Source organism: Octopus bimaculoides, chromosome 4 (genome assembly GCF_046866305.1).
Source record: "Octopus bimaculoides isolate indiv1 chromosome 4, ASM4686630v1, whole genome shotgun sequence".
In the NCBI taxonomy this organism is placed as follows: domain Eukaryota; kingdom Metazoa; phylum Mollusca; class Cephalopoda; order Octopoda; family Octopodidae; genus Octopus; species Octopus bimaculoides.
In genome coordinates, this window is record NC_142931.1 from 42130975 (window position 1) to 42154968 (window position 23994).

General features: G+C 36.8%; 1 protein-coding gene across 1 annotated transcript in view; it reads left to right on the plus strand.

The window, feature by feature from the left end:
- LOC106881670 (cubilin) overlaps positions 1 to 23994 on the plus strand; it is a 217162-nt gene that overhangs the window by 65371 nt on the left and 127797 nt on the right. Inside the window, exons 18-24 of the mRNA XM_052967022.2 lie at positions 1814 to 1995; positions 2726 to 2888; positions 7100 to 7284; positions 9996 to 10152; positions 12280 to 12479; positions 15037 to 15196; positions 22180 to 22396. Of these exons, the coding sequence (XP_052822982.2) occupies positions 1814 to 1995; positions 2726 to 2888; positions 7100 to 7284; positions 9996 to 10152; positions 12280 to 12479; positions 15037 to 15196; positions 22180 to 22396 (1264 nt within the window). The remainder of the gene's footprint in view (positions 1 to 1813; positions 1996 to 2725; positions 2889 to 7099; positions 7285 to 9995; positions 10153 to 12279; positions 12480 to 15036; positions 15197 to 22179; positions 22397 to 23994) is intronic.

Consider the following 23994-nt stretch of genomic DNA (forward strand, 5'->3'; position numbering starts at 1 on the left):
ATGCTCTTGCTGCAATTCATCCATTGCACCTTTCCTGTCTCTCCTTCACTGTCTGTCTCATCTCCTCTGCCTCCCAGCCTGGGATGCTTTTGTCCTCTGCTCTCACTCCACCTCTGTTCCCCCTCCCTCTATCCTCTTCATATCTTATAGCTCTAACTCTGTATTCCCCCTCTATTCTCTCCTTTCTCTAAGTTGCTCTTCACCCATTTTATCTCTCGTTGTTTTTGCTATATTGATCCACTGCTTCCCTTTCCCTTTTTCTCTTGGTGTCTGCCCCCACAGCTTCCCCACTTGGCATACTTTCTCCTCATTTACACTCTACTTACCCCTACTACTATGATATTTTCCAGCCTCTCTTTCCATCCCTGCTCATTCACTGACCCCCCCCCGTGCTCTCTGTCTTATTTTCTTTCATTGACCTCTCTCCACAACCCCTCTGCCATCTCAACACTTTCTCATCCCTCTGTCTCTGACCTACCCCACCATGACCCCAACACCTTAATTTTCTTCAATGACTCTCTCTCCAGAACCTTACCAAAACTCTCTCTTCCATGTTTCCTTTCTCTCATGCTTTCCATTCATATTTACCCTTATAATGGGGGTTAGTCCTGGAATCTCTTACCCAACCCACCTTATTACCTTTAGCATTCTGTCCTCCTTTTCTCACTAAACTCTGGCATTATCCCTTTCCCTGTCCTCTTCCCTATCCAATCTCCTTCCCCCAATAGTCTACTTTGTTATTCTCCCTACTACACCCTCTCACAACTATCAATGTTTCTCTCTTCATACTCTACCCTCTTTCATCACCTTACCTAAAATCATGCACTCTCTCTGTTCTTTTTCACTTACAGGGGCCCCTTTAGGCTCTTAGTATGGTAAATTGCTAGACAACCTCACTAGTGCTGGTGCAACAAAAAATGCCCATTATACTCTGTGAAGGGATTGGTGTTAAAGGCATCCAGCTGTAGAAACCACAACAAAATAGATATAGGAACATAACATGGTCTTAAGATTTGTTGGATCCTATCAAACAGTCCAATTAATGCCAGCATGGAAAACAGATGTTAAATGCTGATGATGATCTCTCTCTCTCTCTCTCTCACACACACACACGCACACACACACACACACACACACACACTTTTCCCTCCCTGACCATGTAGTTTTGGGTTTAGTCCTACTGTGCTGCAGTCCTGGGTTGACAAAATCCTTGTGAGTGGATTTGGTAGATAAAAACTGAAGAAGCCCATCATGTGTGTGTGTGTGTGTGTGTGTGTGTTTACATTTGTGCTGAGCTATGGGAAATGATGTTGCTGTCATCTCCTCTGTCTATAGGTTGTCCACTAGCATATATACACTCAATACAAAAAGTGTACTGTGTATAATCATTATAGCCATTCATTGGAAGATCAGGTTTCACTTTGTAGTTACTACATCTCTCTCCTTTTCCCTTTTTCCTTCTCATTCTCTCACATCTTGAATTAGATATATTTTGGGTGTAGCGAATAAATTGTCTAATTTACGCAAAAATGAAAATAACACTGACATCTCATTTTACCAAAATTACATAAAAATATCTTGAAATACTAAAGAATAAATTTATTCAATAAAATCACCATTGGCTTCAACTATGGCCTCCAGAAATCAAAAACAAACAACACATACGTGAATTTAAAAATATAAAATGGCGACAGTTTACCCATCGCACCCTGTAAACATATGCAGGTTTGGTGGTGTTTTTTTTTTGTCTTAAACTGTAGAATTTTTCTTGAATAACGATTTAAATAATTCTACCTCTATTTTCAAATGGTAGTTTGTGGTGAAACAATTCGTGGTAAAACCCATGGAGTAATTACAAGTCCTGGATATCCACACAATTACCCTCATAACCGTGATTGCGTGTGGACAATTGAAGTACAACCTAATCAGGATATTTACATACATTTTGGAGAGGTTTCACTTGAAACTAGTATATTTTGTTATGATTATATTGAGGTAAGGCTTCATTTGAAATCTTTTCTAAAGAGGATAAGGTTAATAATTAAAAGCATTAAAGGAATAAATTCTTGGTTATTTTGAGCAAGCATCCTATCTAGTTTTTTTCAGGTACTACATTATACCTGTTTTTTTCTCTTTTGATGAGAGATTGTGTTTTGAAGGAGATTTGACTGCAGTTTCTAGCTGGTCAAATGACCATGTAAAAGCTGTCTTGTTTAATTTTGTCTCATGTTTTGAGTTCAAATGTATTTAAGAATTCCACTTCATTTTCAGCTCTCCAAGATTGACAAAAGGTTATACCGCCTTCCCTACACAAGTTGGTCATTGTATCTGCTCCAAAGAAAATCAAATTATTTCATTACTGTAACATTTAATGAAATTGTAGATGAGTTAAAAAAGAATTGGAAAACTAACCATAGTTTGTACTATGTTATTGCCACTGCACCATACACTTACCTTCCAGTAATCAAGTTTACCTAGTTCTGTGAAGGTAATACTGGATGGTATAAATCATTATTCTAGGATAGACTAATATTTATCATCACTACTGTCTTCTTTGATTTTAAAAATTCAAACATAAATTCATCACACATTTATTGACTCTATACTTGTCATTAGACTGAGGGTTAAATAAATCCAAAATTTTGCTATATTTTAATTATCATATGACAAAACTTATTGCCTTGTTGACTGTTACATGATTTTTTTTTACCTTTGGGATTTCTAGATTAGGAATGGTCTAACAGAAGATGCTGCATTATTGAGAAAAATTTGTCACTCTGGTTCACCAAAACCACTGAGATCTACTGAGCCATATCTCTATATTAAATTTCATACGGATTCAAGTTACAGTGCCAAAGGATTTCACATATCGTTTTCTGCTATAGAAGGTAAATAAGATTATTTTTTTAAAACAATTATCTATTGTATATAAATTGTAGATGTAAAAGCATGTAAATTGTTGAAATTTTTGTTTAACAACCATTAAGTGAGAGTGGCCAAGAAGAAGAGGTCTTGGTATCTCAGTTGAATTCTTTTATTTTTTTTAATTCTTTTACTTGTTTCAGTCATTTGACTGTGGCCATGCTGGAGCACTGCTTTGAAGGGTTTTAGTTGAACAAATTGACCCCAGGAATTATTTTTTAATCCTAGTACTTATTCTGTTGGTGTCTTTTGTCGAACTGCTAAGTTACAAGAACATAAATACACCAACACCGGTTGTCAAGCGGTGATTGGGGAACAAACACAGAAACAAAGGCACACACACACACACACACACACACACACACACACACACACACACACACACACACACACACACACACACACGCAAGAGACTTCTTTCAATTTCTGTTTACCAATTCCATTCACGTTTTGGTCAGCCTGAGGCTATAGTAGAAGACATTTGCCCAAGGTGCCACATGGTGGGACTGAACTTGGAGCGATGTGGTTAGAAAGCAAGCTTCTTACCACATGGCTAGGCTGTTACTATGTTGTTATGCCTTGGTTAACACATTTATGCCCTTTGGCTCTGTTGCCTTTTTAGTAGAGAAAGAGCAGATGCAGCTTGCCAAATTCTTAACTTCTCATTTGCAACACCAAATAAACCTCACCAGCATCAAGAGAAACTGAATGCAAATGAAAACATTGATTATTACTTATACTCAAAGTTGATGAAGCATGGAAACTGCCACTCTCAGTTTCACATTACTCATATAGCTTACACCCAATCGTTAAATCTGAAACTTCTACAGGGACTCCAACTCAACAGAGGAGACTAATTTTGATAAGTCTTTTACTTCCCAAACTGTTCAGTCTTTTTAACTCTTACAGGATGTATCTCAATAGTGTGTTTCACCCTCTATAAGGGAAATCTCTCTGATTCTGCCAAATATCAAGTCTTTTCTTTCATTTCCAACATCTTGAAGATAATAGAAACAGTTGTAAATAATCACTTCTTTTATCTTGAATCCCTTTCTTTTCTCAATGTCCAATCTGTTTTCTGATGTCATGCACATTGGTCACTCATTCTTGTAAACAATGTAAAATATGTTATGGTTTATTCTCCATATCTTCTCTAATAAAGATTAAAGGCATTCCACTATGACCTTTCTGTCTATTGAGTACCTAAGACTACATTATTCAATGTCTCAATTAGGCAGTAGGATGTGGTTTGAGGGTATTTGAATATTATTTCTTGTTGATCAAGAGAGGCTTCTTCATTGGCTTGTCAAGAGTAGTATATCTGCACATGGCATCCTCAAAACTTTGAACTGGTAAGCATGCAAATCTTGTTAAGTTTATTATATATTAGCTCCTTCCATCTCTCTTGGACTGAAAGTTTTCTCTTGGATCATTCCGTCATAGTAAGTTTTGATGAGGCTCTTTTTATTTTCTAACTCTATAGATCCTCAGGGTTTAGTCTGTTGGGTTCTTTCTTCCCTTAGTACATGACCCTCTCACTGTCACTTTTATCCATACACCCCTAGACAAATAACATCACCCTTCACTACTCCTTAATCTTCAGAACATATATATATATTATCCATGTAATAGGGACCCCTCACAAAGAACTTGTCAGATTATCATGAACAGAAACTTCCAAAGCCATTCTCCTGTAAGACATAATAGTTAGATCTTTTTCAACAGTATCAAATACAATTACAATTGGTGATGAGTTCTTGCAGCATTACACCATTCTTACTCATGAGCAATGGTATCTGGACAACTGCCCAATTGACAAGAGCCTGATAGACAAGTGCCCAATGGCTAAGTGCAGAACAGACAATTGCCCAACTGTCAACTGCCAGATGGACAAATACACAACAAATACAACTGCCAGAGGGAAAATTACCCGATAACTTTAAAGTAATTGAAGCTAAAAAATATAAATACTAAAATTAACTCAAGTAAAATTATATTAAAACCTTTTAGTTGTCAAAGCATAACATAAAAAAAAAATATTTAATTTTTTTCAAAGGTAAAATAAAAGTACAAAAATAGAATTTATGTTTTATTTGTGGAAACAAAGGTAAAACTTTAACAAAAAAAAAAAAGAAAATACATTAAATTTTTGTGGTGTGATGGAGGAAAAAGACAACAAGAAGCAAAAGGGAGAAAGAAATACAGCGACCTTACCTTGTCAACCGTGGCGGGATAAACGATTGCTCCAGATCAAACCATGTCTTCTACGTACGCCGTTTCTGTTCGAACTGCCCACATGTGCTCTCTGTCCACGCATCCGCGTGTGGCCGACTTCCGCTCGCCCTTTCGGTCTTCACTTCCATTTGCTTCATCTGCGATCCCTCTCCACCAACACCACATAGCTCATCACAGCCCATAACACCACATGTAACACCACAATTTTATAAAAACAATATTATTTACAGATAATTTATCAATATTATGAACAATAATGTAATTTGGAAAATAGTAAAAAAATAACTAAAACTCTATTCCTCTCAAAATATCCATCACTTCCCAATTTTCACAATCCTCCACAATATTTGCAATTCTTTACATTAAATCTTGATATTTTTTCTTTTTGGGTGAAAGCTGATGTCCTGCCAGCATTTGGTTGATGATCGTATCATTAAATGCTTGTTCCGTCTTCAATACCTGAAGAGAACACCAGATATTTAGATGACTTGACGTTATATTCACCTGTAAATGGTTATTGCCATCCTTCCAAGGAAGTAATTGTTTGTGGAAAATCATTTCATATGCAGTCATACATGTTCCACATACAAATAGAATGTTATGCCATCATATTCTACTGATATAAGCATCTTCAAAATAATCAATAATTGGATCTGCTTCATGGCACAAATTTTCTTGCAATTGCTCAAATGCTGTTACAACATTGTCTACTGGCACAAAAGCCAAGGTTGGTATCATGCAAATGCTTAGAGCAAAATCAGCATCACTCTGATATCTTGATTGCTGTCCCTCTGATTGTACCTTCTGATAAACTGCTTGAGAAAGATGGAAAAAACATCTTTTGACAATTGCCTTTGAAAAATTTTGGTAATTGCATTCTTAGCAGCTTGTTCATAATCGATCAAAATATTAGCTGGGTTGAACCTGGAGTTAACAGCCCAAAGTTGGCTGAAAAGTTTTTCATAGGTGGCTTGATATTTATTTGGCAATGATGCAAAGACACAAAGAATCATTCAATTAGAGATTAAACAGTGAATGTACCATCACAAAACCAATCACTTTAAAATTGCAAGAGTGGCATATTTTTCTCAGTAGAAAACAAAAGTACACGGTTCTCACTGGGTCTATTATAGTAAATTAATGAATTTTCCTCTTTTGCATATTATTTGTATTCATTTGGAATGACCATGTCACGCAAGTTTCTCGGTATAGGATGCACTGTGTGTATAGCTTGCTTATGTCTTCTGATTGAATGCCTAATAGTGCTTGTGGCCGGTAGTTGAATAGAGACTTTTTCCAAAACATTCTGTGAAGTTTGTGTTATAGTTTGTTGTGAAGTTTGCTGGGTTGTAATAGGTTTCTCCTTCATTTTCTCACATACAGATGAGAGATCTTGATGAAGAATATCTGCAGCATGAATGTGCTCATGTGTCTGGCTGATTATTTTTTCTCCACACTGTATAATTTTGGTCTTGCAGTTGTTATGTTTGCAGTATTCACATCTGTAAAACATATTTCCAGATGACAAGTCCTTGTTCTTAATGTAAACGTAACCATTACAGAAGAGTTCCAACCCTCCATGTTGAGTTTTAACAAAATGAATGGCTACTAACAATTGTATATAAATGAAGATGAAAAAAGTTTCACAAGCTTCACTGTTAATAGAGTTGCTAAGCCTTTCAACAACTGGTGGTCCTTTACTTCAGCAAACTGAGGAAAAATGCAATTTTTGAGTACAAGAATATTTGTCCAAATGACAGACAAAGATAAAGTGAACGTGTCTGTTGGGCAGATATCTATCAGGCAGTTGTCTGTCAGGCAGTTGTCCATTGGCAATTATCTGTTGGGCAATTACTTGTCATGCAGTTGACCTAGAACCCATGAACAACACACATTTAACCCTCTCAAAGATAATACATTTTTTGATTTATGTTTCATTTAGACCTTCAAGGTTGTGGAGGCAGGCGGGCACAAAAAGAAGGAGTGATTACATCAACAAACTTCCCTAACTCCTACGGAAACAATGAAGATTGTGTGTGGATAATCCAGCCACAGCATACTGTGATATTTTCATTTGATATTCTTGATCTTCCTGGTGAAAGTCCATGTTTATCAGATTATGTGGAGGTTTGTAATTTAACACCTATTTACTAATTTAAGCAGCAAATATTTTGGGCAATTATGTTTTTTTCTCTTTTCTTCCTTCACATCTATATTAGCAACATCAGTGCCACCACATTCACCACATTCATCCTTACCATTATGATTATTAGCAATATTGTCTCATTATCATCACAGTCATCTTTATAGTCATTGTTGTCTTCATTGTCACTTTCATCATCATTGTCAGTGTTATTTTCATCTGCTCCATCATCTTCATTAGCACTGTTATCTTCATCATTGTTGTTCTAATCAATCTTTATTATTATCTTCAATGTAACTGTTGGTATTGTCTTTCTCATCATTATATTCTTTGTTATCAGAATCATCATGTCATTGCCATCATAAACAGCATTGTTATCATTCTCATTTTTGAAATCATTGCTATTGTCATTATTGAAATCAAGATAATGATTATCTTTTGAACAATTCTGACTGAGGACATTGCTTTTAACATTAGAATTCACCATTCTCTTAGTACAGGAACTTACTCTGTTTTGCAAACTTTAATGTATTTTTGCCAATGTAGAACACCAATAGTTTCTTTGAACTTTTATATTTCCCTTCTAAAACTCAACATAATTGTTCCAGGTAGAAGGAAGCTATAAAGGTGGCATGAAAGAGGTTGGTACTATAGTGTTGTGAGAATAGTGGAGATGAAGAAGATAACAATATTAAGAAAGTCAGAGCAGAATGACAATGGTGATCAAAAGGATGGTGATAGTCCTGAAAATTGAAAATGCTGCTAATTCACGTTAATTAACTTTTGTTGATGTCAGCTATATTATTTACAACATATAAAAGCAGTTCTTATTGACAGTTGATGCACATTCCCATTGCATGTGTGCATGTGTGTGGGTGCAAATTCACAATCATAAAGACACTCATGCACAGATATGTAAATACATTCATGTATAGGCATTATAGTGTGCAAATAGTTATTGTTACATTATTTTCATTTTTTACATTTGACAGATATTTGTCCTCATCTTGTTTTTGTTAACACAATGTTTCGGCTGATATACTCTCCAGCCTTCATCAGGTGTCTTGGGGAAATTTCAAACCTGGGTTTTCATTCCTAAGGTACTTTTCAGGTCACTGCTTGGAATCAAATTCGGAATCTTGGGGTTAGTAGCCTGCGCTCTTAATCACTATGCCATATGCCCTTGGTTATTGTTAGTTATGATATAAGTGAATCTAACTCAATAATTAAAAAATACACAAAGAGCTGAAAATGTATTGCATCATATAAATTATTATTGACTAAAAGGAAATAACTAGAGATAAAATATATATAGAACATCTACTTGTAGAAAAATTATGTTAAAATCAATTGCTTCAACTTGAAATATATTTTCTTCTTTAGTTTCAAGTTGAATTTATTTAACTATTTGAATTAGAATCAATTTCTGTAGGGTGGAGAATTGTTAGCTTCAGTTCAGCCTTAGTCAAATAGACTTATGATTCCTTCTATGAAATTCCATCTTTATCTCAGACATGGTATGCCTAGGATATAGTGTGCCCTTCCCTTTTAAGACAGAACAGTGTGGTTTGAGCAAGATTTCATTGTTTTTTAAAGCAACTTGAGCAACTGCTTAGTGGTTTCATTGTTAGTTTCAGCCTGCAGAGTTGGCAGAAGTAGTAGCTTGAAATTATTTAGTCTCTTAGTGTGTTTTTGGTTCTCATTCTACCAAGATTGACTTCATGTTCTACTTCCCACTGGAGTGGAAGTTGGTCAGTAACATAAGAACAAACATTTTTCTGGGGTCAACTGGAGTGATTGTATACCTCCTCACTTCAATATTTGACCTTGTTTCAAAATAAATCATTATTAGTTATATCTACTGGACATACTTGCAGTATGTAGTTACATTCAGAATTCAATTCCCACTAGTCTGAATTTTTGTCTTTCATTCCTTTAGGGTCGATTAAATGAGTATTCATAATATTTTGGGTGTATATTCAATTGATTATACTCCAGCTTTATAAATTTGTAGCATTGTTCTGAAAGTAAGAAATCAAATTTTGTTATATTAAAGAGCTGAAAAAAAAAGTTCAAAATTTGTAGAGCATCAAACTAAATCCTGGACTAGATTCAGTTCTGAATGTCAGTGTTATAAGTTTTAATTCTTCTCAAGCTACATTATTATTTTTTTTGGACAGATAATATAAGCCCTATTAATATATTGTGGTCAGTTCAATTGATTATATTTCTACTGCAGCAATTTGCTTTATGCTTAGTCAGATCAATTAGTTTCATCATCAGTTTTAATCAATTCTTGTTTTGCAAATTAAATTTTCTATGAATCCGGTATTTTAGCAATTCTTTATCAATAATTTTGTAACAGGTACTTATTTTATCCACTTCTGAATGATAAAAGTCCTGTTGAAGTTACTTTAGGTTTCATCCTTTCAGGTCCATAAAATATATACCAGTTAATTATTAAGGTCAATAAAATTGATTGTTACTGCTCATGAAAGTTTTGACCTTGTACCCAAGTAAGAGGTCAATAATTTTGTATAGAAATAGTTAATGTTTTATGATGTAAGTTGTCATTTGTAATGTAAATTCTGACTTTCAAAACAATTTGACTTTCTGTCAGATTGTTTCTGTCAAGTCTCCATTTCTATGAAAACTTTCAATTAACTAAAAATCATGTTTTTATTCTGTTTTTCAGGTTCGCGATGGTTCATTACCAGTCTCTCCTTTGATTGGTCGCTATTGTGGACAAACCAAACCATCAGTAATTTTCTCAAACCAGAATAGTATTTGGGTACATTTTAAATCTAACTTTTCTGATACCCACGTAGGTTTCAGAGCCCAGTGGAAAGTTGGTGAGTTTTGTAACTTTTCATTTGTAAGATTTGGATTTTGTTTCATTATAAAACTATGTATATATTTTAGTTTGAAGTAGTGCCAGTTCTTTCAGACTGGTGAGATCAATGCAATTGATGTTCATCTCGAATTTCTATTGGTTGATACCCGAGGGAAAATGTGGACAGAATGGCTGTCCAGATAGTTGAAGTTCTCTGGATAAAACATTGGGTGAAGTGTTTATTGTTTTACTTCCGTGAACTAAAGATGTGAAAAGGAGGAGAAACTGGTGCACCAAATGGGATGGTGTTCATATGATTGACAGCTTTCTTATTTATAAGAGCAAGAATCATTGTTGTAATATGTTATGTCTTTGGGGTTGAATATCTTGTCAATAATGTTATGATGACATTGGGATGTGCACAAGGGTGTAGAATAGTATTACCCAAATAAATATTTGGATATGGTTATCTAGAACACCCTTTCGCAGAATTAATATGTTCACAAAGAACGTGCTTGGTACTATGACAAACGTAGGTATGATATTAAACTAACACAGTAATCCAATATTAATGATCAATTCTATCAACTGCATACTGTGAACTGCTGACTGTGAACTGCCAACAGTTCACACAGTTTCTTTATTTTATTGCAATGCATCATCCACTTATTGTCCAGCTATATGTCATCCAAGAGCAAAAAAATATTCAATCAAAGCTATTCCTACTCTGATCATCCCATCATTTTGTGTGTGTACATTGGTCAATGTTTCCTTCGTTTTTTTTTTTTTAGGAAGATTTGGTTGTTGTTTCTAGCAGATTGAATGACCATGTAGCGGCTCCTTGTTGGCTGAATTGTTTTATGGATTATGTTTTCAAGACATTTGTTCATAGAAGTAGTATATGACTGGTATGAAGTATTTAGATTTAAGGCAGTGAATTGTCCAGTATCCTAATAATATAACTACTAATTTACAATCATTGCCTGAAAAGTAATGATCAAATGATCCGGATGTTGGACTATTTACCTAGGAGTATCAGTTTAAACTTTAGAAGTTTCATAAATCTACCTTAGCTTATGATATAACCTCACTCACTTGATAGCTAATGAAATGCCATCGTACTAAGTATAGAACTGAAGCTTACCTGCCTTAAACAATTCATCAGATTATAAAATTGCACAATACAAACTTAGATGAATGCTTAAAAGAAATTTGAACTTATTATTTCTAAAAAGGAAACAATAGTGGTACTGTCATATTACTGAAAGTCATATCTTTTATTAGACTTTTAGCAAAAACATTTGCTACTTTCATTTACATTTTCAGTTAATTACAGTTTGCCTTTCAGAGTAAAAGCAGGTTGTTTGTTTCTGCTGGAATATGAAGAGATTCCAGTTGAGAGATGTCACCCACCTTAACTAAATTCAAGAACAACATGTAGTAAAGAAAATTAGCTAGATTGGAATTATGTAGTTGAAGATATGTATCTTAAGCTCAACCATTTATAAAAAAATATTATTAACAGATCATAAAATGTCCTGTTGTCACAGGAACCAGTCTCCCTTTCTAATGATTAAAAAAACCCTGTCTCATCGCTGAACTCGGGAGAGCAGGAGACTAGCAGAGTCAAATGTAAATGAACTGGCAGAAGTGAACACAAAAATGCTGCATCTTTCCTTAAAAAAAAATCATGAGTCTTTAGATGTGAGTATAGAAGTTTATAATTACTAATATCTATGAACATGACACATGAAGAGAATGTGAGAAAAAGTGCCATAAATAGAGAAATTAGAAATGGCTAAGTGAATTAGGTGTTTCATCTGCATGCTCATGGATTGTCAGTTCAAATTATGTTTGGTTGTTTTGGAGCAGAATTTTTTATTTTACATAACTTCAGTTCACCTAGATATTATGAATAGGTACCAGAGATACAGGAAGGTTATCTGTGATAAACTAACATCTTGTCCAGGGATAGTGTTACCTCTTGTTTGCTTCATGCCATGAAACTGAAGCTAAACAGCAAAATACTCTTTTTTGCAGAAAATATTAGATTGTGCTTAATTTTGAAACTTTTGTTTCCTCTGTCCTGAAAAATACTCTAATTATAACACTTTCTAGTAGTATGTGATTGTTCATTCTTTTCTAGCTTGTGGTGGAACTTACAGAGAACCATCAGGAATACTCCAGACACCATTCTATGGAGGAAGTGGAGACAATGATACAAATGAAATATGCATATATGTTATCTGGCAACAACCTTCAAAATTGATTTCACTAATATTTGAAACATATTCTTATTATGATCAAAATATAAATGCTACTAATTGTACTTCAAACTATATTGAAGTAAGTATTTCTTTATTCTATATCTGAGATTTTCAATTTGAAAATTCATAAGCAACAACTGTCCCTGTTGTTTGTTGATGTTGACTGCAGTATTGCAGCCTACTAGTTGAAAACATTCAATTGTTATCAATTGCCATGGAAGATTTTCTTCTTTGACATCACTTCAATCTGTATTTTAGACTTAGGTATTTTTGACTTGTGTATTTCCCATTCTCATCTGAACTATTGTAGTCAATTTATTTTCCTGCATTACCCAAGCCCAGTGTTTCTGGTACTCAACTTCTTTTCCAGCTCATTTATTCTCTATATTTGTACACATTTGCTTTATTCACTGATCCTCATGATATTTCACTTTAACTTTTGAAAGTACTCTTTTATTATATAGTCCCAGCTTGACATGTAATATTCTACTACTGTGGAGTATCTAATAGTATTCAATTAACATGCAAAACATTTTCTTTTGTTGACAATAGCTAACATAAGGTTTCTTAGTTTTACTAATGCTATATAGCTTAAAAATGAATAATTGGTTGTATTAGAACAAAATCACAAATTTGTAATAAATTATATATATTTGTATGAACTGATTTCAGTATATAAATCATCATCACCATCATTTAACATCCGCTTTCCATGCTGGCATGGGATGGACGGTTTGACTGAGGACTGGCGAGCCAGAAGGCTGGACCAGGCTCCAATCTGACCTGGCAAAAGAAATAAAAGCAAAGCTAATCCTGGTAGGATTTGAATCCAGAACCAAAGAAAATGGAGTTCAATATCAAACAAGCATTTAGTCTAGTTTGGTCTGGTGTTTGGTTATCTTCTAACTTCAAAGATTAATAAATGTTTCATTTTACAATAGTTTTGGAAGTTGTAAAATGCTTAAGTTAAAGAACATTTCTTTAGTACCCAAAGATTTCACTGGAGTGTTGCAGCTGTAACAGGTTTATTTGTAAACCAGGCAAGTTGGAATTCTTTCAGAGAACCTATGATGGTGTAAACAGGGACAATAATTATAGAATGTATAAGGTAATAATTACATGTAAAAGGTAAGTAGAGTGCTAACTGAATGCCTATTCTGTAGGTCTATTCTGTTCTTCTACATTCTGATTTCAAGTACTATGGAAACAAATTTTATGTTTCATCCCTATAGGTTCATAAAAGAAGAGTTAGTCATGTGTTGGTTCAGCTTAATTGATCATGTTCTCCTTTACTGATTTGTGGCCTTATTCTAATATAAGAAACCGGAACATGTATATGAAAAGACATTATTTTTAACTATCAAATTCCTTTATAGCATTCATGTACAGTATTCATGAATTATACCTTCCTCTACAGACATTAACTTTTATACTGCAAACTAAAATGGAATCATTTATATGGTCAGAACATATGCTAGAAATAATAACAAAATCACCCTCAAATTACACCCCACCGTTTTAAAATGGAAGGATAACACTTTAGATAATGCTGCTAGATATACTATGCCTACAAAAAAACCCTAAATAAACAAAACAAAGTCATGCTTGGAGTGTTTTTGGTCATGTTTGCTCAATCAGGGACAACTTAAGGCTAAACAGCAACAAGTAAAATACTTCTAGTTTTATTCATTGGCATTAGGAAGGGTATCCATCTGTAGAAACCATGCCAAATCAGACTGGAACCTGGTGCAACTCTCCGACTTTCCAGTTCCAATCAAACTGTTTAAGCCATGCCAGCATGGAAAGTGGACGTTAAAGGATAATGATGGTTCTGTAATTTTGCCAATTAGCTAACAAAATTTTTCTAGTATCTTCAGTTGAGCATGAGTATTTTTTATACTGACATTGCTAGCTGTATTAATGTAACTTGATGCCTTTTGGTTGTCAACAAATGATTGTTATCTAAAGTCTTACTACATCCCTGTTTGTTGGACTACGTTTATAATAAAAAAGTTGTTCTGATTGAGTCTCTTTCTATTGTTAATAAACAAATTACATCTTTACCATATTCACCTTCTAAACTTGAAACAAACTTTACACCTCTCAGACTCAGACACAAACTTCTGGAAATTAATTAGCTTCTGTAGAGAAAAGCTTTCAGTGTGCGTGTATGTGTGTGTGTGTGTGTGTGTGTGTGTGTGCTCATGCGCACATGTACACGTGCACTTTTCTTAGCTGTTTTGTAAATATTTTAAAGTTCTAAATAGGAAAAAAAAAGACCTTCTAAGGATAATGTCCAGGTAAATACCATATGGAACTTTAAATTCCTCATACTAAATACTTAACTAAAAAAAAAAGAAAAATACTGAAGATTTTGTTTCAGAAAAGAGTGCATTGTTGAATTAATAGTGATTTCTTTTAAGCATTTAAGTATGATATCTATATAATTTAAAGTAGAGGGAAGTGGGAATATATAACATTCATCTTTTTCCAACCTCAACTAGAGTGGGTTGGCTTCAATCGAAAATTTAAACTGGATTGTAAATGCCGCCCATCAGAAGTTATTTGATACTTTAGGTGAGAAAATATTTAAAGAAAAGCAAACTATTTAATAATTTTCAATTAAATATTTCCAGATTCGACAAGGACCTTCCAAGACCTCTCCTCTACTAGGCAAATATTGTAATTATGTTAACCTCCCTCCTGCAATAACTGCACAAGGACAAATGAGAATTGAGTTCAAAGGTGGCTCAGAAAGTCTGGGTTTTAGAGCAAATTATACCACAAATGATGCAGGTTGGTAACTTTGAATTTTTCTTATTCTTAAAATTTAATTTTTAAGGATTCTCTATGTGCAAATTTTATAGAAATATTAATACAGACCCAATGTAAATTATGCGTGTACAAAAGAGATGCAGTGAGATAACAAGCAGATTAACAAAGAAGAAAAATGGTGTCTGTAGTAGATGCAATAACAGAACTCAAGAAATGAATTATTTTATTGAAATTATTTTTATGGAGTGTGATGGGAGGTAAAAGTGATGGGATAGTATGCAAAGGAGAAATGGATGTGAGACAATGATAGCTACACATTGGTAGTTGGAGGGGTAGATAACAGCATGAGCTTCCTAAGGGGAGAGCAATAGATATGTCATAATAACACAGTGGGGGGGGGGAGAGAGAGAGAGAGAGAGAGAGAAAGCATGCGAATAAAAGCAACAGAAATATATGATGCTGAGTGAGTATGGTAGATATCAACTAAGTCACATGGCAGAGAGTATTGGAAATTGACTCATCTGATGCCATCTCTGTTACTTATGAATTGTGATGGTGGTGGGATTTTATGCAGACAGATCAAATATCATACCTAGCCACACATGAGCACAGTGAATAGGAGAAAGGATAATAAATGAGAGGGCAATGAATTGGGCAGCAGATGGTGACTTAACTGGATTATACTAGTTAAGAGATCCAATAATTTTATACACCTCAACAAGCTATGTACAGAGGTACAGTCAACAAAGTAAGAGTCAGTAATCATCATCATCATCATCCAGTGTTTTAAATCTAGGTTTTGTCCCTGTTAAGAAGGGTGACTGGATCTACCACAATGCCATAGCAACTGTCCTCACACCATCTCGCCATCTCGCCTTATTTGGGGCATCCTCCTTTCTCAAGCCAACCCTCCCAATCTCTTCCTCCACCTGTCCCCTCAACTTTTTCCTCAGTCTACTTCACTTTTGCAGTCCATTTACCTCAAACTCAAGCACCCTTCTCAGAACATGCTCCTTGTCCCTCCTCAACACATACCTATACCACTGCACTCCATTCACCCTTGCCAGCTGTTCCACTAATTCCTCCAACCCCAGCATCCCCATGAAGTCCTCAGTCCTCCTCTTATCAAACAGCCTCGCATCACACATTTCTTTCACCATTTTTCTCTTGGTCCTTCTCAAAATTGCCATCTCTCTCTCCCTCAGACATCATGTCTCACTCCCATACAGCATTGCAGCTCTCACGCAACTCCTATGGACCCTTCCTTTCATCTTCAATGAGAACCTTTTCCCATATAACAACGCTCCACATTCCCTGAACTTCACTCAATCAAGTCTCACTCTTGCTGTCACAGCTGCTTCACATCCACCGCTTACATCCACCCCATCTCCCAAATAACACAACCCTCTCACCATTTCTACCTTGTCACATAGCATTTCCACTGGTTCCGCCAGCCCTCCATCTCCTTTCTCACATCTTCCACAAATAAACTCTCTTGCCAGTCTTGGGGTCACCTTCTTCAATTTTGTACATCTACCATGAATCCATTTCTCACATCTCATACACAACACAACATTTGCCATTGGCCTCCTTTCACATACACCACATGAACCCTCCTTACTCACTAACATTTCTCCTTCCGCCCCACTCACCATCACCTTTGTCTTCCCGAGGTTTACCTTCAAACCCTTGCTTTCAAACGCCTCCTTCCATTTCCAAAATTTCTCCTTCAATCCCTCCATTGTCTCACTCATCAGAACAAGGTCATCCACATACAGTATCTCCATTAGCAGTCCCTCTCTTGCACTCTCCATCACCACATCAACCACTATTGCAAACAACAATGGTGATGACACAGATTCCTGATGCACACCAACTTTCACTGCAAACTCCTTCGACAGCTCTGATCCAATTCTAACTCTTGTCTTTACCCGCTCAAACTCATCACTGCACTCACTATTACCTCTAGTACACTTCTCTTTCTCAATGCCCACTCAATCACTTTCCTTGGACCCTGTAAAATGCCTTCTCCAGATCAACGAAGCACATGTACAACTTCTCCTTATCTTGCAATCTCTTTACAATGAACACTGCATCTATTGTCCCCCTTCCTGGCATAAAACCAAATTGCATCTCATCCACATCCACCCCTTTCTGAATTCTCCTCTCCAACTCCCTTTCCACTATCTTCATTGCATACTCCAATAACTTCACTCCCCTATATTCCCCACAACTCATCACATCTCCCTTTCCCTTGAAGATCGGTACCACCACACTTAGTGCCCAATCATCTGGCATTCCTCTTCCATCCAGCACACTCTGGCAGAGCTCCATCACCACAACAATCCCTATCTCCACACTTGCAGTTATCATTTCCACACTTACTTCCAATGGACAGCTGCCTTTCTTGTTTTCATTTCCTTCATTGCCTCCACTACTTCTTCCCAACTAACCCTCTCCACTGGCCCCTCCACCACATCAACTTCCACGCTCTGATCCCATTCATTCTCCTCATTCATAATTCCCTCCATATGCTCCTTCCAAACTCTTCCCTTGTCCTTCTCACTAAAATTCAACCTTCCATCACTCCCCCTCATGCATCTTCTTCAACATCTCTTCCATCTTTTTTCATTGATTTAATAAATCTAAACACACTATCTGGGTTCTCATCCAGCACGCTCAACCTCTCCTCAATCTCCTTCTTCATAGATCTTGCAACCACCTTCTTTGCATGATTCTTCATGCTATTATACCTGGCTTTCATTTGCTCAGTTCTATTATTACATAAAGCTTTGCGTGCCTCCTTCTTCCTTGCTATTGCATCCCTCATCTCTTCGTTCCACCACCATGTATCTCTTCAATCTCTCATACCTTTCGTCCTTCCACACACTTCATCAAATGCTTTTGGTACCCCTTCTTTAAAAGACTTCTGCAAATCCGGTGCATCAATGCTTACCAACTCCTCAGCTCTCTCCTCAAACCTTGCTCTTGTTTCTTCTTCATTCAGTTTCCACACCATTCTCCTCTCAACTGTTCCCTTTCTCATACACTTTTTAACTTTCCCCTTATCCAAGTCAGAAACCATTAACCTGTGCTGCAACTCTCCTGGTATTGTCTTCACATCTCTCAGATATTTTCTGTTTTTCCTGCCAACCAGCATGAAATCAATCTCTGTCTCATTCCCTCCTGCACTGAAAGTCACCTTCCTTTTCTCCGTTTTCCTAAACTATGTATTCACCACACACAACTCTTTCTCATCACAAAACTCCAACATCCTTCCTTCCTTCCAAATTTCTCTCCCCAATTCTGTTTCCCCCATGCACACCCTCAAAACCCTGGAGTCATTTTCCAACATGTCCATTAAAATAACCCATGCCCAAAACCAATTCATCTACCTTTTCTAAGTCCCACTCATTCGCCATTTCATCCAAGAATTGCTCTTTCTCAGCGATCCTTCTTCCACTTTGCAGACAATACCCACAAACTACCCTCACCACTTCTTCCTCAAATGCTAACACTACTGTCATCACTCTGTCACTCTTTCTCCTGACCTCCACCACCTTCTCACTGATTTCTTCATTCACCAAAACTCTCACACCTCCAGTCCTCTTGCTATTTCCCGACCATCACAACTTGTACCTTCTTTCCTTGACCCCCAAAAATCTTGCACCCTGGCCCCTCCACCTAGCCTCCTCACAGCACACATCTACCCTCCTCTTCCTCAATTCCTCATATACCTCAGTTCCCCTTCCACACAGACTGCCCACATTCTAACTTCCCAACCTCACCCCAAGCTTCTCCTCAGGCCATTGGTCATCATAAGGCATATCATGCTTGCACAACCCAGGATGAAGGTTTGCACCTTCCTTTTTGAAGTAGGCTGGTGCAGCCCACCCTAACCTTTGGGCTGGCTGGTGCCCATTCTCCTTTGCTATCATGAGGCTTTCTCAGAGCTGGATTTTCTACAGGGAGCATGCTCCCAACCTCAGTTTTCTGACATGAGTGGTCCCTGGACCAAGGCCTCTACCACGATTTTTAAGAAATGTGATGGAAAACTAGCTCAGGAAGTCAGGGACACTACTTCTTGAGACCCCTTTCAGAGCCTTCCTACCTGAGTAATAAGTTCAGCAATTAATTTAATATATAGATAGGGGTCCGTCAGGGTTCAGGTCTTATCCCTCACCTGCTTATTAGAATCCTTCAGGCTATTACAAAGAAGATTAGCTGTCCATGAGAAATGAAGTAAATAATGGTTTGTTAGATGTGTAATGTTAGTGTACATGAATGTCAGAAAGAAAAGCTTGATGTAAGAGGAACCAGATGTCTGCACTGGTATGGGTATGGGTATAGGCATGAGATGCATATAGGAGATGTCAGTTGTATAAAGACGTGTTGATCCCTTGTAGTAGAGGGAACCTATGAAAGAGAGAGACCTATGAAGATACAGGAGACCTATGAAGATACATGAAAATTGACCACTAGAAGTTGAACTTTAAAAAAGGAAGATAAAGAACTGTGATAATCATTAATATGCAGTAATACTGGTATGAACTGGGTAGATCATCATAGACCTAGTCAGGTGTTACTGCCCTCCTAAACATTGCCATCATCATCATTAAATGTCCATTTTCTATGCTGGCATGGGCTGGATGGTTTGATGGGCTGGATAGGCAGAAGACTGCACCAGGCTTCACTGTCTGCTTTGGCAGGGTTTTTTTTATAGCTGGATGCCCTTCTTAACACTAATCACTTTACAGAGTGGACTGAGTTCTTTTTACGTGGCACCAGCACTAGCCAGGCCTGTTTTGACATGGTTTTTGCAGCTGGATATCCTTCAAAACACCAACCACTTTACATTTTAAAGTGTGGACTGGATGCACCAGCACTGGTGGGGTCACCAAGTAACTTGCAAGATGAAAGATACTTTGAGAGAGGGGCAGTAGAGGAGGTGGTCTTGTGTCAGGTGATGAGAAGTAGAGTGTGACAGAGGGATAGGAACAAGTGTTTTGCTGTAGAGGAGATACATGGTTACCCAGTCAGACATATTGAGGATTACAAGGTGGTATCAAAAAGTTCCAGGACTAGTTATGTTTAATAAAAAATAACTTAGTTACCTAATTTTTAACATCATTTCCTTTGAAGTAGTCACCTTACACAGCAATACACCGGTCTCGACATTCCTGTCACTTTTGGAATCCAGCCTGGAAGTCATTTTCTGTAAGCGAGTCAAGAACCTTCTACAATTCACTCTTGATCTCAATAATAGTGTTAAAATAATGACCTTTGAGCTGCATTTTCATCTTTGGGAAGAGATGGAAATCCGCAAGTGCTAAATCTGGTGAGTATGGAAGTGAGATTATGTTGTTTATGATGAGAAACTCACAAGTGAAGAGAGCTCGATGACATGGTATATTGTCATCATGAATGATCCAATTCTTTGTGCTCTACAGATCAGATCACTTTTGCTGAATGTAACTCTCTTAAACACTTCAAAATGTCACAGGAAGACTCTCGATTGATGGTCTGGCCCTGAAAGATGAATTCTAGGTGCACAGTACTACATTTCTGGAGGTAACGCAGGTCTTCCACTTTGCTCATTATCTTCTAGGGATGTTCTTCCATTTTTGCAGCATCCATGCCACTTGAAACACTTGCTTCAATACCATAAGCTTGCTGAAGCATGCTCAATGTCTCTGTAGCAGACTTCTCAAGTTTAACACAAAATTTCACATTGGCTCTTTGTTCCTGTTCTTGACAAAATCTTCGATTACAACATAACACGTGATCACAAAAACATAAATTTCACAACTTGCAAAGTAAACATAGTGATATCATTTGGTAGGTCACTGCTAGTTCTTACTGTACACACAACCATGTGCTGCCATCTGTTGGCATGCTACAGAACTAGTCCAGGAACTTTTTGATACCACCTTGTATGTCTCATGCATATGTTCCATTATTGGCATGTTTTCTACGAGTGGGTGTTCTTCCTCTCTTCAACCACTTCACAAAATGTACTTAATGCATCTTATTGTGGTACCAGTTCTTGAGAGATTGTGTCCTTGACAAGACTACAAAGCTATTGCTACCATGACTTTTTTTTTGTTCACTTTCTCTCTCTTTTACTCTATTACTTATTTCAGTCATTTGACTGCGGCCATGCTGGAGCACCGCCTTTAGTCGAGCGAATCGACCCCAGGACTTATTCTTTGGAAGCCTAGTACTTATTCTATTGGTCTCTTTTGCCGAACCGCTAAGTTACAGGGACGTAAACACACCAGCATCGGTTGTCAAGTGATGTTGGGGGGACAAACACCCACATACGCATATATATATATACATATATATATATATATATACATATATATATATATATATATACACATATATATATATATATATACATATATATACGACAGGCTTCTTTCAGTTTCCGTCTACCAAATCCACTCACAAGGCTTTGGTCGGCCCGAGGCTATAGTAGATGACACTTTCCCAAGATGCCACGCAGTGGGACTGAACCCGGAGCCATGTGGTTGGTAAGCAAGCTACTTACCACACAGCCATTCCTGCGCCTAATCACTAATCACTTTGCAGAATAATGGGTTCATTTTATAATAAAAAGTAAATGAAGTAATTGACTTTATATTGCATGAGTGCATAGCAGTTAACTCTTTTACTTGGAAAAGCATACACATCCACTCAAAATTTCATTACCTTTAAGCAGTTTTATATATCAGTCTATCTTTGTTAAGGAATGTCATGTTTGAAACTATTTTCTGTTGAGATATGTCAGGTTTATAGAGGCAATGTGACTTCCAGAAAATACCAGTTCTACTGGAATATTCAGGAAATTTAATTTTGTAGTGAAAGGTTTAATATTTAAACTTGAAATTATCTATAGAAAGATATTAGACTTAGGTTACAAAGAAATGCAATCAGTTAGAAAAATTCCTCAATAGTGTCTGCAAAATTATTCTATATTATTGGATTTCTTTTTGAAGGTTGTGGTGGTGTTCTGACAGGACCATTGGGTACAGTTGCAAGTCCTCTGAAAGGTAATTCTTATCCAAATGGAATACAATGCACCTGGAATATTATTGTGGATCCCCAGCTGTTAATAACATTGGTATTCACAGAATTTGCACTTGAAAGTCATGAATCATGTAACCATGACTATGTCAAAATCATTGATGGAGGGAAATCCAGTAATGAACCAAAGTAAGAACTGAAAAGCATTACATGTACATGCCTGCATGCTCGCTTTCTCTCTTTCTTGCTCTTTCTTTGGCTGTGTGTGTGTGTGTGTGTGTGTGTGTGTGTGTGTGTATGTGTGCGTGTGTGTGTGTGTGTGTGTGTGTGTCTGTCTGTCTGTCTCCCTTTCTCTCTCTCACATACACACTCTTACTTGTATGGCTTTTACTTAAAGGGCATGAAATATATGTAGTTTATATCCTAGTGCCGAAACTGACTTGAATGCTTAGTTGCCCACTTCATATCACAGTTAAAAGCTGTAAGACCATAGGAAGATAGTGTTTCATTAAACTTAAACTGCTGAGTTAATAAATTTGTATTGTTATTCTTAATCCCAATTAACTAGTAAATTGTTAAAATTATTATAATTATCTCCTTACAATGATATGAAGTGGGGCATTGGCAGCTAAACATTTAAATCAGTTTCAGCATTAGGAACTAAACTACATATATGGTGGTCAATTAGCAGACTTAATTCTATATCAGACAAATACCTTGTAGCATTTGGTCTGGATCTTTACATTTGAAGTTCAAATTATGCTGTGGTCAATTTTGTTTTTCACCTTTTGAGGGTCAATAAAATATCAGTCAAGTACTAAGGTTCATTTTTTTTATCAAAAACTATCTTCCCAGTTAGCTTTCCTTTGATATTGCTGCACCTCTTATGTGTCCATAGCTTACACTAGGTACTTCTTATAGAGTTTCTACCTATGCCTTTTCTACAGATTGAGCAGGGACATCTACTTGAAGGGATTTGTGGTTTGTCTGCCTTCCTACTTATTAGGACTTTGGTTTTAGCTAGGGTGACTCTAAGGCGCTTCGATTCTAATACTTGCTTTCACACCTGAAACTTCTCTAGTTCTGATAATGATTCAGCAATTAGAGCAAGGTCATCAGCATAGAGGAGCTCCCAGGGGCATCCTGTCTTGAATTCCTCTGTGATTGCCTGGAGGACTATAATAAGTAGGAGGTGGCTGAGGACTGAACCTTGGTGGACCCCTACCTCTACCCAGAATTCTTCACTGTACTCGTTGCCAACCCTCACCTTACTGACAGCATCCCTGTACATGGCTTGCACAGCTCTCACTAACCATTCATCTATCCCTAGTTTCCTCATTGACCACGAAATAAGGAATCGGGGGACCCTGTTGAAGGCTTTTTCCATGTCAATGAAAGCCATGTACAGAGGTTTATCGTTACCTAGGTATTTCTCCCTGGCACGAACCCAAACTGCATCTCATCTAAACTGACTCTCTCCCTAATTAGTTGGGCTATGACCCTCTCCGTGACTTTCATTATACCTCTGTAATTATTTGTATCTAAAGCGTCACCTTTACCTTTGTAGCAGTTGGCTATGGTGCTGCTACACCAGTCATTGGGTATGATTCCTTCGTATATCACCTGGTTAACTATACAGGTGACTAGGCTATAGCCGACACTGCCAGATATTTTGAGCATATCTGCAGTGATTCCTGATGGGTTAGGGGCCTTCCCTGTCTTCATACTCTTAATTACTTTATCTACCAAGGTACTGTCAACTCGGATAGCTGGTCCCTCTGTTGGGT